This window comes from Camelus dromedarius, chromosome 17, assembly GCF_036321535.1.
Source record: "Camelus dromedarius isolate mCamDro1 chromosome 17, mCamDro1.pat, whole genome shotgun sequence".
NCBI classification, from domain to species: Eukaryota; Metazoa; Chordata; class Mammalia; order Artiodactyla; family Camelidae; genus Camelus; species Camelus dromedarius.
The window spans coordinates 3,572,754-3,587,927 of NC_087452.1; the positions used below are offsets into that span (position 1 = coordinate 3,572,754).

Genomic DNA, 15,174 nt, shown 5'->3' on the forward strand with positions numbered 1-15,174 from the left:
AGTAATTAGGCAGAAGTTTTGCTGGGTCACAGCATAAGCACTTAGCCCCGGGGCCAGCCTTGAGGCTGGCCTTGCAGCTTTGTAGTGACAGGCAGAGCCTACAACCTTTGGGTTGGCGGTACACACAACATCATCCTGATTCTTCACCCCGGGGCCTCTCGTGGTGGGTGCTCGGGACAAGCTGGAAGGGCTGGGGTGTTAACATCCCCAGGAGCAGCCCTCAACTGCTGATCAATGGGAATCAGATGCGGTCCCCAGCATCCTCACCCTGTCGTGTGGGACACTGAGACCTGTTCTACGGTTTCCCAAGGGAAACCTGCTCATTCGTGCATCTGCATTCACTTCCCTCCTTTCCCCACATCACTGCCCCCTCCCAGACCACTGCTTCCTGGGATCACCCTCCCAGTAAATGACTTGCCCTCAGATCCTTGGTCTCTGGGTCTGGTGCTAGGGGAACCAGGCTAAGACAGATATAATTACAAACTGTGACGGCTGCAAGTAAGGAGCGAGATGCAGCCACATCCCAACAAGGCGTTGTCTCAAATTGTTGCAGAAAAATGTGTGACAGCTCAGTGTTATAGCTCAGTTGTGACAGCAACCTGGATCCAGGCCAAAGACCAAACAGCACTCAGAGAGTTGGAGAACTCAGGTTTATTACACCACCTGGCCCAAAGGAATAGCACTCCAAGCTCTGGACCCCAGTTGAAGGTTTACACAGGCTTTTATAGGCTGCCAGTTTACACTTTGCAACACCATATGCAAATAAGGTATAACAAAAGTTTACTAATTAGGAACAAGCTTTGTAGAAATGGACCAATCAAGAGTGAGAGAAAGAACCAATCAGGAGTGAGCTCCATGCAAATAAAGTACTATAAACGGACCAATCAGAAGTTAGGGAAGTGGACCAATCAGGAGTGAAAGAAATAACCAATCAGGAGTGAGCTCAGGGAACCAATAGAATTTTAGGGGTAAGTTCCACTTTCCTAGAAGTAAGTCGTTTCAGAGGCAAAAAGTGAGATAGAGCCTCTGGGCCAGGGAACCAGATGGTGCTGGCAGGAGAGTAGTGGCCCTGCCTGGGGGTCCTGCTGGTCTTTTTTATGGGGCTTCCTGCCTCAAAACGACAGCTGAGGAGGAGGAGAAGTCACCTAGTGTGACTCATCAGGAGTCAGCTGAGCAAATAGGTCCCACTGTAGGAATGTTACATGGACAGAGTTAACACAGCAGGCTGGCATTCAGCTCCTGGCACTGCTGTGGCCTCACAGGTGTGTCCCAATCGTCCCTTCTTATTGGACCTGAGCCCTGATTGGCTGATGCCTGTCCTGTACCAGTTGTTGAATGTCTTGAATAAGGTGCTTATGAAATTGCCGAAGGGCTTGCAGAGTAACACCAGAGATGCGCCCTGAGGGAAGCTGGTTCCTCTGTTTCCAGTCAGGAAAGGGGGAAATGAGGAGGCTGCCACTGGAATCACTGAGCTCAGGAACCCACTACTTGAAGTACTATTCAGCAATAAAAAAAGAACAAGCTAACAAAACATGACAGTCATAGACGAACTTCAAAAACATTATGCCAATTGGCAGGAGCGAGGCACAAGAGCCCACGTATTATAGATTCTGTTTGTACAAAATATCCAGAAAAGGCAAATTGTTAGAGGAAAAGTTGACGAGTGGTTGCCTGGGGCTGAGAGTGAGGAGAGAAATTGTAAATGGGCACAGGGATCTTATTGGGGGTCTGAAAATGTTCTAAAACTGATTTGTGGTGGTGTTTGTACCACTAGGTAAATTTACTAAAAGTTACTGAATTGTATTCCTGCAGTGATATGTAAAATACACCCCGATACAGTTGTTGAAAGGGAAAGGAGCGTGCTGCCATAGCTGTGAAGCTGGCTGCAAAGCCTCTGTCAACAAATGAGTCTAGATACTTCCAGAACTGGAGTCTGGACACCAGGAAGCTGCTGCAGAAACACACCACTGTCACCTTGCTTTCCAGCAGGAATCACCAAAGCAGCCCTTCCAAAGCTCACACAAGAGCATCCCTGTGGAGAACTTACTGTGCTTCCAAAGCTCCAGCAGCAGGGGAGTCTGGGAGATGCAGCTTTTGCTTCCCAACCTCCACAATTCAGGAAGCACCCTAGGTGGTAACCTGGGGAATATGTGGCGGAGGAGAAAAGGGGGCTCCAGACAGAGGGAAGAACATGCACAAAGACCCTGCGGTGTGCTCGGGAAACAGAAAAGAGGCTGACCGGGCAGCCCTGGTAAGGAGTTTGGATTTTATTCCAGGTGAGATAGAAACCACGGGTAGGTCTTAAGCAGGGTGGGTTCCATGGGCAGAGCCGCACTTCCCTCTGGCGGCTGTGGGGAGAATGGGTTTGGGGGACAAGAGTGGAAGCAATAGCCCAGCAGTGACGACGATGGTGGCCAGGGTCAGGGTAGTGGCAGAGGAACTGGAAGAAAGCGGGTAGACTTGAGGCTTATCTAGGAGGTAGAATTTACAGGGCACAGTGAAAATTGGATGCTAGGGGAGGGGAGGCATAGAGGCAACCCCCAAGTTTCAGACTCATGAGCTGAGAACTGTCACCTCACTTCTCTCTTAATTTCCTTTTCTCTGAAGTGGAGATGACTATGACAGGTAATCCATTCTTTCAACAGATATTCACAGATCAACTACTATGTGCTGAGCAGTGGGGATAAAAGTGCTTTCCCCAATGTCTGGGCCCAGAGTAAATTCTCGGGAAATTTTTTCTTTTTCTTTCATCCTTCAGAGTTCAACTTAAGTGCCCCTTCCCACAGGAAGGCTTCCATGATTCCACCCCAAACCACATGCTCTCTCACTCTCACACATGTAAGCAGTGACAGAGTCCGTGTGTGGACTGAACCAGGGGGCGGGGAGGACTGGCTAAGGAACTAGGCCTGGATGAGGCACATCCCTTCAGGGCTGGAAAATGGGTGGGGGAGGCAAGAGGGGCCAAGCACCTCACATTTCCAGTGTTAGCCACTCTAAGAACACTGCCTTCTTCCCACTTCCCTTTGTTAATGCTCTTTCCTTCTGCCTGAAATATCTTTCCTCTTATTCGTCCTTTGACTCAGCTTGGTTGTTTCTTCCTCCAGGAAGCCTGCTTTGCCCAGCCAGACTGATTTCCTCTGCCATCTATGTCTACCTTGCATGCTTTGCTAACTACAAAGTGGTCGCCTGTCTCTCCACTGAAAGGGCAGCCCCTTAAGGGCTGGGAGTCAGACTAGAAAACTGAAATGGAAGTGATATCAAGCTTTCAACAGCCATTCAACAAATATGTATTGAGCCAGACTCTAATCTAGGCAGCTTTGATGAAGGCGGACACACAGGAGAAGGGAAAGGTGGGAAGGATTTCAGCGAAGAGAGAGTAAGGTGGGAGGCATCTGTGTTAGTCAGAACTGCCTACGTTTTGCTGTGGTAACAAAGAAACCCTGAAATCTCAGCCACTTAGTACAATGCCAGTTTATTTTTTGTACGTGAGAAGTCTGATCTAACTTCCATCTGGTGACAGCAGGGCCTAGAGTCCCTCCAACACCTGCTCTGCCATCTCAGCAGAGGGCCTCCCAGTCCTCCTGGGCGGGAAGAAAGCCCGGGACTGACTCGCTGCCTGTCCTGCTCGCAGCCCATTGGCCAGGGCTGGTCGTACGACTCCACGCCACCTGGGAAGTGCAGGCAGGCACTTGCGGCATCTCTGCTGCGGCATCCCAGCAAGAGGCATGTGCGTGAGAGGGAGAAGGACTGGGGTATTTGGGAGCGGCACATAGACTTATTTTTTTTTAAATTCATTTTCTTTGTCTTTCTTTTTTGATTTTTTAAAAATTGAAGTACAGTCAGTCACAATGTGTCAATCTCTGGTGTACAGCAGAATGTCGCAGTCATGCATACACATACATATATTTCTTGTCACATTCATTTTCATTATAAGTTACTACACGATATTGAACACAGTTCCCTGTGCTATACAGAAGAAACTTTTTAAAATCTATTTTTGTATGTAGTGGCTAACATTTGTAAATCTCAAACTCCCAAATTTATCCCTTCCCACCCCCTTTCCCTGGTAACCATAAGATTGTTTACTATGTTGGAGAGTCTGTTTAAAATTCATTTTCTTGTTTCTATTTCTTTATTTTTTTAATTCAAGTATAGTCAGTTTACAATGTGGCATCAATTTCTGGCATACAGTATAATGTCTCAGTCAGACATATACATAAGTATCGTGTTATTTTTCATTACAGGTGACTACAAGGTATTGACTACAGTCCCCCGTGCTATACAGTAGGACTTTGTTGTTTATCTATTAGACTTTCATAAGGATAAAGCCCCAATGCCTGGCAAGGACTTGCAACAAAAGCCCCAGCATCTGGGTTTTTTTTTTTTCTCTCTCTTTTTCTTTTTTTTGTGTGTGATTAGAGGATAAACAAAGAAAGGGACAAGTGAGGCTGCAAGGCTCAAGTTTGAGTCCCTTCTGGGATCACTAGAGCTAAAGATGCCACTTCTCAAGGGTTTATTTTGTGCCAGGGAGTATGCTGGGAGCTGGACACATATCGCTCTATCTCACTGAATCCTTACAACTCTGAGAAAGGTGTAGGGATTACTGTGCCCATACTACAGATGAGAAGACTGAGGCTCAAATTGGTTTACTTATTTGTCTAGGACTGAAGCCAACGCCCAGACCCTTTCCATCATGCTACACTCGTCTGATCACTCTCAGGGGCAGAGGGGAAAACATGACGTGTCTGGGGGAGTGGGCTGCTCTTCAAATGGCCCCATATCTGAGGAGGTAACGACCCCCATGCCAGCCAAGTTTGGAAGGAAGAGAGGGTGGGGTGTATTCTTGGGGGAGTACTTCATTTACACACACTCAGTGCAACTCAGCTTTCCTCAACTGCAAAAGGACATGACAGCCATCCTCTTGGGGCGGCCGTGGGGTCAGTTGGGAAAGTGTCTGTAAGCACTGAGCACCCAGGAAGTGCTCTGTAAGCGGTCCCTGTTACCTCTACTAGGGTGTCTGCCTTTGCAGTGGGTCTGCGAGTGGAGGTTTTCCTTCTAGGGCCCTGATCTCCCTGGTGGTGCCAGTGACTAAGAGCCCAGAGGGCCTGGAGGGAAGGCCGGCTCTACCTGCAGGCACCTTGGGAGAGGCCGTCACCTCTGTGCTCCTTCCCTCATCTGAAAGTGAGGAAAATGGGAAAATCCATCAAATGCTCAATTTTCCAGCTGGTTTCTGGGAATATAAGCAGAGATGATGGGTGTGAATGTATTTTATAAACCCCAAGTCTCGCTCCATGCCCACCCCACCTGGACTGTAGCTCACTGAGGTGAAAAGCTGGGTCTCAGATCCCCTTCCAGCACCTCCTTTCCCTCCGCCAAAAGGTGACCAATAGCTGTTTGCAGAAAAGCCAAATAGCCCAGCCACCCACCAAACAGAGGGTGTCTAATTCAGAGTCCAAGGCCTGAGGACATCTCAGAGTTTAGTTTAAGTCAGAGGCATCAAATGAATGGGCTCAGACAAGTTACTTAACCTTTCTGTGCCTTGGTTTCCTCTTTAGGAAATTTGGCCTAATAATAGTAACGCCTAGGGTTATTGTGAGGATGAAAAGAATTAATATATGTAAAGTGCTTAAGAAATGCCTGGAACATAGTAAGTGTTGTGTATTTGTTACTATCATCATCCTTTGATTCACATGATGTCAAAGTGTTTGGATTTAAGTGCCTTCAGATGGCCTCTTGATTTTTGCCCAAGTCTCCACCACTCCCTCTTGTCCTACACCCAGGCTGTCTCCCTACCCGGCCCCAGAAAGCCCCTGGTTTGAGTCCCCAGCCACAGTCTGGTCCTTTGTCCTCACTGTGCCTGCCGGATGACACAGACTGTTGATTCCTGCTGCAGAACAATGGTGATTACAAGCCTGAGCCAGACCAGCCCTCTCACCAATGAGGCAAACTCCAGGCAGGGTCCTGAGCTGCTCTCACACCCGCGGCTCCAACCCCACCAGCTGTGTGTCTCCCTGCCAGCCCTTCCTCTTCTCCAGGGCTGTTTCCCCAGGTGTCAAATGGGCTCCAGAGCCCCTGACCACTTGCCAAGCTTGTTCTGAGATGGGGCCAGTGGAAAGGACCTGTCATCACCCAGGATTCCCTTCTCAGCAGAGCTGGGGAGCTGTGGGCCTGTCCCCCCCCAATGCTGAAAAGAGAAATCCCGCACCAGCTGAGACAGAACTGCAACCACGGAGATTATCTAGATGCACGTTTTATTATCAGCAGGATGACTATCACTGATAAGGGAGAGGTGCCTAGAGGGTTATATACAAGCTTCCAGGGCGACGTCTACATTCTCCTCCACATGCGTATTCCCTCAGCCACCACACAGCACAGCACCACCAACAGTGTTTCCCCCAAGCAGAACACAGCCATGGGTCAGGGCTCTTCCCCCCCACAAAAGGATGCCCAGGAAGAGGAGGAGCTCCTGGGTCCTGGGGGTGAAGTTTACACGTGGCCAGTCCTGGCAAGGGTGGGAGCTGGGTTTGGACGTGACAGCTTCAAGCCCACCCCACGCTCGCTGGCTGCTCACTCCAGAGGCACCCTGTCCCACTCTGGGGATCCCTTAGAAAACACAGCAGGGTCATCTTAGCCAGGGCTAAGGAGGTGAGCAGGCCTACGGGGTTAGGGGAGAGGGACTCTGGGATCTGCTCCCTTGTCAGGGGCACAAAGTGGGGTAATATGGGGTTTTAACTCATAGGCTGGCTTTCTCATGTCCCTGAACTAGGCGGGCGAGGCCAGGGGCTTGATGTGTGTGTATACAGGGAGCTTGGGTGTATGGTCAGGCATCTCAGGAGGAAGGAAAGAGGGGTCACAGAGGGGTAGGGCATACAGGGCTCAAGACATTCTTAGACCCCAAGTGGACTTTGCGGGAAACAGGCTCACTCCTCCAGGGGCTCCCGGGCCCAGGCCGCTCGCCGCCCAGGGTGCTGCCGCTTCTCCTCGGCCTGGCCCCTGCTCAGGTCATCCAGGAGGCCCAGCAGAAGGCTGGTTTGACCACAGGATCCCTGGGGCCCGCATGGGCCTCCTGGGGCCCTCTTCCCGGGATGCTGGCGCTTCTCAGGCATCAGCTCCCCCGCCTCTTCCTCTTCCTCCTCTTCCTCCTCCCAGCTCCTCTGGGCCTTGGGATCCACCAGCCGTCTGCCTGGGTGCTGCCTCTTGGTGAAAGTGTACCCGAGCCAGGAGGAGCGCCGGCCCGGGTGCTGGCGCTTCTGCTCTGTTACATCCACCAACCAGGCGGCCGCGTCCTCCCGCCGGCCGGGGTGCTGCCGCTTGTGGGGGCCGGCAGCCCCTCCTTCTTCCTCCTCCTCTTCAACTCCGTCTTCTGCCTCCTCCTCCCTTTTGCCTGGATGCTGACGCTTCGAGAACCAGTCAGGTTGAAAGATCTGGGACTCTGGGAAAGGAAAGAGGCCAGCCAATGAGGGACGCCCCTGGCCCCTGGGTGCCCACTCTAGCCTTCCTCCCAGTCAAGACAGATTCCCACACCATTCACCCTGATTCAGGGGCTTGCGCCTGCCTCTCAGGCCTCATAGACACACACACTCACACAGATGGTCGGGGCATGGCTTCTGGTTCTAGTCCCAGCTCTGCCATTCCCTAAGCTGTGTGCATAAACAACTCACTTAACCTCTTTGAGCCTCAGTTTTCTTCTGTGTAAAATGGCGGTATTAACAGTACCTATGGAAGAGGTGGTTAGGAAGATCAAATAGTGTGATAAGGTGTTTGAAGTGCTGAGAGTGGTGACTGGCATATATGTGCCCAGTAGGTGGTAATTAAAATTGTCACCACAAAAAGACTGTCTCTCACACAGAATCTTTCCCACTCAAGGTCTGCTCTCTGTGAGGTATTTCCAGGGCTGAGATGGGAGAGGAATCTGATTCCAGGAAGGGGTCAACTCACAACCTGCCGAGAGTGTGGCCAAGGAGAGTTTCTGAGCTTCTGAAAGGCAAGAGGCTGGACGACCAAGTCGCTCCTTCCCCTCTGCATCTGTCAGGGTTTCTCCTGACTCTCTCGGCCTCCTCCTGTCCTCCTCTCAAACCGCAGCCCGAGACAATCCCGCAGCTCACCTGAGTCGCTATCGCCTTGGTCCTGGTCCTCTCGAAGCCGCTGGAGGTCTTCCTGGAGGAAGAGGAATCGCTCTGCCTGGCGCAGGAGGTTGTCCAGATCCAGGTGCTCGGCAGCCATAGCTGCCTCCTGTTGGGCCATCTCTGGCTGTGCGTGGCCACTCGGGACACCGGTCAGGGTCAGGGTCAAAGCCATGGCAAGCAGAAACCAAGGGCCGGGCATTTCGGCGTCTGGGTCGGGAGGACAGGGAGACGGCATAAGTGCGCAGCGCCCCCCTCCCAGCCGGCTCTATCGCCCCCTTTGCTGTTCCAACGGGTCCCCAAGGCTGGGGAACCAGCCTTTCAAACACCCTCCCGGGAGCAGAACTACCTTCCACCTTAGGGCAGGAGGCTCTGCCCTGGGCTCTGGGCGTCCTCACAGCGGTGCTTGGAGGGCCTGCCGGCGCTGCGTTGTGCCCGCGCGAGCCCGGAGACCTTGGGAGCCCCGTCACCACCGCCACTTCTCAGCGCGCTGGGGGTGACGCGCCAGGAATGTAAACCAAGACTGTAGCGCAGGCCCGACGGCCAGGATGCCAATTGCCGCGCCGCAGGCTAAAATTCTCCCCAAGGGTCCCAACGCAACGTTCTTCTCTGTCACTCCTCTAAACATTCTGTTTGCAACGCTGCTCTGTTTCTAACTCTAAGATTCTGTGGTAGGCTAGGAATCGAATTCTAACGCTAAGATCCTACTTTCCACGTTAATTGCACCGCTAAAATCCTATTTCTAGCGCTGAGATCGAGATTCTAAGGCTGAGATTCGATTCCACCGCGAAAATTCTGTTTCGAACGTCGGATTCGAATGGTAACTCCCGGGCTCTCGCGCCGACGCCCTGGCTGCCTAGCGCCGCCGCAGAGCCCCGGCGCGGACCGCAAGCGGGCACCCGGGTGGGCGTGCGACGCCAGCCCTCCCCCGGCGCCCAGCGCGAGCGCCCCGGACGCCGGGCCGTGCGCGCCCCGGAGGGAGCGCCGCCAGTGAGCCCGCGCCGGGGGAAACCCGGGGTACACGCCGCCGCTCTCCCCGGGGCGCGCCCGAGGGCGGGCAGGGGGCCCCCTGTCCAGGGCAGCGGACGCCGCCTGTGGGGCAGGAGGGGCGAGTGGTTACCTGCCCGGCGCGAGCTCCGCGGGGCCGGTCCGGGATCTGGGGCTCCAATCCGGAGAGTCGGGGTCTGGAGCCGGCGGGTCAGGAGTCGGGGAGCGCTCGCAGGACCCGGCGCGCCGCCTGTCCGCTGCTCGGCGGGGCCGCTGCTTATATCCGCGCTAGCGGCGGCGCGGGTGAGGTCAGCGGGGAGGGGTCGCGGCCGCCGGGAAGGGGCGCTGACGGCAGCCGGCCCCGTGGGTACCCAGCCCGCCCGCACCGCCGGAAATGTGGGGCGGGGGCGGCGGGGAGGGAGAAAGGGGGAGCGAAGAGGCGCAAGCGGCGGGACGCGGTGCTGGCGCGGGTTCGTTTCTGCACCCAGCTCCGAAGGTCTGTTGTCTAAGAGAACATTCGTGTAGCAGACAAAGAGTGAGATAATGAGAGAAACACAAATAAAAAGATACACACAGGAGAGAATCGGAAGTAGATTGAGACTGAGACTGGGAGACGCACAGAGAGACAGAGCGGACACACACCAAAGAGACAGAAAGACAGACAGACAGAGTAAGATGGAGGTGGGGTTGGAAGGGGGAGGGAGGGTCAGAGAAAAGAGGAAGAAAGGGGTAAGTGGACCTGGGCTCTGATCTTGACTGTGTCACCTCTGGCAAATGTCTCCCCCTCTCTGGGCCCAATTTTCTCATCCGTACGGCCCCCCACGGGGGAGGGGGCGGGGCACAGTTTTCAGAATTGCAAACCCGATGGCCTGCGGGCTATTACCAGTTCATGGTGCGTTTTCTTAGATCCCTATAGTATTTTGAAAGAGTCCGAATGAATAACCAACATTTAAAAACCAGGAGAGCACAGGAAAAATCTGGACTTCTGACTTCTCTTCAAAGTCTCTTGAAAAAAAAGTGGCCCTGTATTTCCTCCTGACAGCAGCCCTGGTCACCACACGCTCCTCCACTCCCTGCTGTCTTCCAGTGTGTTGCCCTGGTCACAGAGGAGGGACATGGGCATTAGTGACCCCTGGGACAAAAGTATTTTTGGATCTACCCCCACCCAGGCGAAGGAGGGGAGGGGATACAGGGAGGAGAAACGCAGAGGAAAAGCAAAGGCGCTTGTCCGCCAATCAGCCCCCAGGGTGGCGTGATGCCTTGGAAGAGAATATTGCCACGTCTGGCCCTGGGCACAGCCTCCATCCTGAAACATTTAACGGGTATCGACAGTGTGCCAGGCTCCTTGGTCCGTCCTGGAGTCACCGAAGTTAGCCAGGCACACGTAGAAGGACCCACATTTTAGGCAGAGGAAAGGCATCTCCTACCTCTGGAGATAATCTCAACATTATCCTCCCTCTGCATACAGTATTTCCTTAGCCTAAACCTTTGAGTATCTGTTGTGTATGCCTCAGGCCATGCTGGTGGTTTGGCAAGGGAATCCAAAAGTGTTTAATTATCAATTATTATTCCTTTCCTTGGCAGGGCTCCCAACTTTCCAGGCACATACATCCACCACCTCGTTGCATCCTTACATCACTCTTACATCATCCTTACCTCACAAGATTAATGAGATACGGACTATTAGTCCCACTTTACAGGTAGAGACAGAGGCCCAGGGAGACAGAAAGACTTTAAAGGTTAGAGGTGGAAGGGAAATTTCAGATTACCAGCTCCAGTCTGCTCCTTGTTTTTAGATGAAGAAGCTGAAGTCTGGAGAGATGGCCTAAATGCCTTCCCAACCCCCGGGCACACTTTATGTCCCTAGGGTCAGATGGTTGGCTCGGGGCAGTTGACAAGCCTGAAACCCCAGGCTTCATCTCCCAGCCAGGCTCCAAGATTTGAAGAATTGTCATCCTAGCTAAGCATTAAACCAGACAGACACAGACCTGTTACCTTTCAAATACAATAGTGGAGGCGTAAATCGATACACCTCTTCGGGTGACAACCTGAAAGTTTAACACCTGTGTGCCTTCCACAAGACAATTCTGTTTCTCAGAGCTCATCCTGCAGACACCCACACCTGTGCACGGGGACGTTTACACAGAGAGTTCAGTGCAGCATGGCTTATAGAAGCCAGAATTTGGAAACAGCCTGGTTGTCTCTCAATCCAGGAGGGTTCTGCACCTTGTTCAGAGATGTCCCACAGACATTGTAGGGTCTTTATCAACCCTGAGCTGCAGAAGGCCTGAAGCAGCCTTACCTAGCCTACCTTTTAATTTTTTTTCACGGTTTTTTCAACAGACTTTGAAGAGAAGTCAGAAGTCCAGATTTTTCCTGGGCTCTCCTGGTTTTTAAATGTTGGTTATTCATTCGGACTCTTTCAAAATACTATAGGGATCTAAGAAAACGCACCATGAACTGGTAATAGCCCGCAGGCCATCGGGTTTGCAATTCTGAAAACTGTGCCCCGCCCCCTCCCCCGTGGGGGGCCGTACGGATGAGAAAATTGGGCTCAGAGAGGGGGAGACATTTGCCAGAGGTGACACAGTCAAGATCAGAGCCCAGGTCCACTTACCCCTTTCTTCCTCTTTTCTCTGACCCTCCCTCCCCCTTCCAACCCCACCTCCATCTTACTCTGTCTGTCTGTCTTTCTGTCTCTTTGGTGTGTGTCCGCTCTGTCTCTCTGTGCGTCTCCCAGTCTCAGTCTCAATCTACTTCCGATTCTCTCCTGTGTGTATCTTTTTATTTGTGTTTCTCTCATTATCTCACTCTTTGTCTGCTACATGAATGTTCTCTTAGACAACAGACCTTCGGAGCTGGGTGCAGAAACAAATTTTGAGATAATTGTTGATTCACATTGGGTTGTAAGAAATTATACGAACAGATCATAGGTACCCTTTACCCAGCTTCCCCTGATGGTTACATCTTATAAAACTGTACAGCCGTACCCCAGCCACTGACAAAATCCAGTGACCTTATTCAGATTCCCCGTTTTACCTGGACTCGTGGGTGTGCATGTGTGCAGTTTGTTCTGTGCAATTTTATCACATGTGTAAGTTTCTGTATCCACCACAGGGTGGTTTTTCAATTACAGAAAATGGTAACTTTTATATATTCATTTTCTCCTTCTGTATTTGTATTCTGCTTTTGCTATCAAAATAATAAAGGCCCTCTCTTCCCCAAGATCATAAAAATTATCTCAAGGATTCCAGGAAGAAGAACCCATTTAGTGTCTGCAATTTCTCCAAAGAAACTGGCTCCAGAAATCTCTCTATTTAGACTCCCCCTTGCCCATTCCGTTGGAGATTTTTGACCCAAATGAGGCATGACTTTGTTGATGCTGAATGCACCGGGAAATTTTCAGTTCTGAATTCAATCACTGACTTACTTCTTTATTCAAAAAGTAGTTCCAGTGTACGCCCAGGTGTCAGGCACAGTTCCAGGCCTGGGGTGCACAGTGGGTGTGGGGCTGGGAGAGGGTCGCACACAACGGGAGAAGCAGGGGAGGGGGTCAGATCTCCCTGGGGCCTTGTTGGCCATGGAGAGTAAAAGAGTTTGGATTTTATTCTCAAGGCAGTGGGAAAACAGAGGGTTTAAAGCAGGGGAGAGCTGTGACCCGATGTATTCTCTCAGAGCACCCCTCTGTCTGCTCGGTGAGTCGTGTGTACGTAGGAAGCAAAGGGAAACAGCTGAGCCAGTGAGGAGCTTCCATGAAGCCCTTGCTCCTTGTGAAGTGTCCTGCCCGTCTCACCCCGTTCTGTCCACCCTCTCCTGATGCCTGTGTGCCCCACTGGGCTCAGCCCTGTCTGCCCCCGCCCCACGCGCCTCCCTGGCTTCCTCATCCGCTTCACGGCACCTGGCCACACGCCGGTGCCTAACAAATCAGCTTCCCCGTGAAAACCAAACAGTTACCAGGAAGAAAGCACCCCCTCCCTGGCGGATCCCCCTTACCAGCTGCAAGCGAGAAAACACAACCCAAATCGGCTTAAGCGAAATAAAAGGGGGATGTGTGGGCGATGTAGCCAATAACATAAAGCCTTAGGACCAGCTTCAGGTGTGGCAGAGTCCAAATGACGTCACTAGGAGTCTGTCCCATTTCTCCTTTTGTTATCTGTACCTCCCTCTAGATGGCTGCATTCTCAGGCTGACCATCCTCAAGGCTGGAAAAGTGGCCATAGGTGTCCCCAGGACCTCATTTTCCCAGCTGAGTTACCCTAAGAGCAAGAGTCCCAGGGTTGGTTCTCATTGGCCCAGCCTGGCTCATGTCACCATGACTGTGATTCAGATTGGCCAGTCCTGGGGCTAGGGGTGGAGTCAGTGCCACCTGCACAGTGTGGACTGAGGGGGTTCACCAAAGGCATATTGGGGTTCACCTACTAGACGAAGAGCTGCATGCTGAGCAATTAAAACAAGGTCTCTTATGTCCCCATTGCACAGATGACGAAACCAAAACCCTGAGAGGGAAGAGGTCTGCCTGAGTCCCTCCATGACTTAGCAACAACCTCAAGACCAGTGTCCTACCTAGTGTCCGTCCTCCTCTCTCTTCCTTCCCAGCTTTTATCATTCAGTGCAACCGAATATTCATTTCCTTGTCCCTTGCTTATTGTCTGCCTCGCACACCGGAACCTCAGCCTCGTGAGGACAGCTTCTTATTCCCTGCTGTTTATCCAGTTCCTGGCACAGAGCTGGCACTTGGTGAAGATTTAGTGAATGACTGAGTGCAGGAATGAACGCATTCAGCCCAGAGCCAGTGAGCCCAAGCTGCCTGGTCCTGTCTTTCGACCTGAGTGGGCTCAAAGGCAGCCTTTCTCCACCATCTCTGGACACACATGCAAGGGTCAGGATATTTACCAGAAGGAGGGACATACAACGTAGGGAGCAGTCCTGGAGGGGCACAAGGAGAGCCCCGGGCCAGAGCAATCAGAGAAAGCTTCCTGGAGGCGGAGGGGCAGGAGGATGGAGGAAGTCAGGACAAGCAGAACCGGAAATAGATGAGTCCAAGCTGTTGAAGGACCTGCTCCCTCTCCCCTTCCTGAGCAGAGGCGCCTCATCCCTTGCCTCCCCTCGCCAGAGCACCACGGTCCAGAGATGGGTAATGTTCTGGGACTGGTGAGGTTTCGGACTCACTGTGCGATGCCAGGCAGAGTCTGCCCCATCTGGGCTCAGGACCAGGCCAGGATTCTACACTCCCAGTCTAGGCTGACAAGCTGAAGTCGTGAGCCCCCACCAACCCAGGCCCTGTGCCCCCTGAGGTCTTACATTCATGCTGAGAGGCCAATTGCAGGTCTGTGTGGTCCAGATTGTTTCCAAAGAGCAATTTTCTGCCCAGCTGGAGCCTGCTGAATGGAGCTTGTGCTCAGGGAGGGCCTGGGGGTTGCCGGGACACCACCAGCACACGGGGCTGGCTTGGAGCTGAATGCGCAGGAGGGGCTTCTGGAGAGAGTTGTCTGATGTATTTAGGGGGTGTGGAGCATGTGCACACGTGTGTTTGTGCACATGGCTCTGTGTCACACGTGCTCCTCGAGCATACATATGTACATACACACAGTCCATGCCTGTGTCCTGTGCGCGTGTGTGTGTTTGTGCCCGGGTATACAGGTCAATGTGCACATGCTTGGCACATGTATCTGTGGCTTCATTTGGGGCAGGGTCCAGTGGTCATCCTAGGGTCCAGTTGGTCACTGGTCTAGATCTAATGTTTTACCTATGAATAGGCCACCCTCTCCGCCTCCTTCAACACTTAACCTGTCTACTCTTTCATTCTCTGTTCTTTGCTTGATAGCCTGGAATCTCCCTGAAGACACAGTGTGCGTTCATCTCCCACAGAGCTTAGCACCCAGTAGGTGCTGAGAGATGAATGCTGGTGAGGGACAGCAGAAAGGGTTTGTGGGTAGGAACCGACTCCTGGGTGCCCTGCACACATTTTTTTTTTCTCATTTAATGCACAGAGTCCTATGAGGTCAAAATTATTCTGCCTGTTTAAAGAAATTAAGGCTCAGAGAGGTGACGTGACTTGTTCAAA

General features: G+C 52.3%; 1 protein-coding gene across 2 annotated transcripts; it reads right to left on the bottom strand.

Moving 5' to 3' along the window:
* Positions 1 to 6,234: 6,234 nt before the first annotated feature.
* On the bottom strand, positions 6,235 to 9,326 carry TRH (thyrotropin releasing hormone). 2 transcript variants are annotated; one of them, XM_031470959.2, is made up of 3 exons: positions 9,244 to 9,326; positions 8,106 to 8,333; positions 6,235 to 7,432 (listed from the first exon to the last, which is right to left on the bottom strand). In XM_031470959.2, the coding sequence occupies exons 2-3, from the start codon at positions 8,323 to 8,325 to the stop codon at positions 6,921 to 6,923; spliced, it is 732 nt and encodes a 243-aa protein (XP_031326819.2). In that variant the 5' UTR covers positions 8,326 to 8,333; positions 9,244 to 9,326; the 3' UTR covers positions 6,235 to 6,920. The 2 variants fall into 2 exon arrangements, with proteins under 2 accessions (XP_031326819.2, XP_010983192.3); XM_010984890.3 differs by lacking the exon at positions 9,244 to 9,326 and adding an exon at positions 8,473 to 8,962.
* Between the last annotated feature and the right edge of the window lie 5,848 nt (positions 9,327 to 15,174).

Coding starts and splice junctions, on each gene's coding strand:
- TRH (XM_031470959.2), bottom strand. CDS start 8,325: ATGCCCGGCCCTTGGTTTCTGCTTGCCATGGCTTTGACCCTGACCCTG. Junction 7,433..8,105: donor CCAAGGCGATAGCGACTCAG/GTGAGCTGCGGG, acceptor TTCCTTTCCCAG/AGTCCCAGATCTTTCAACCT.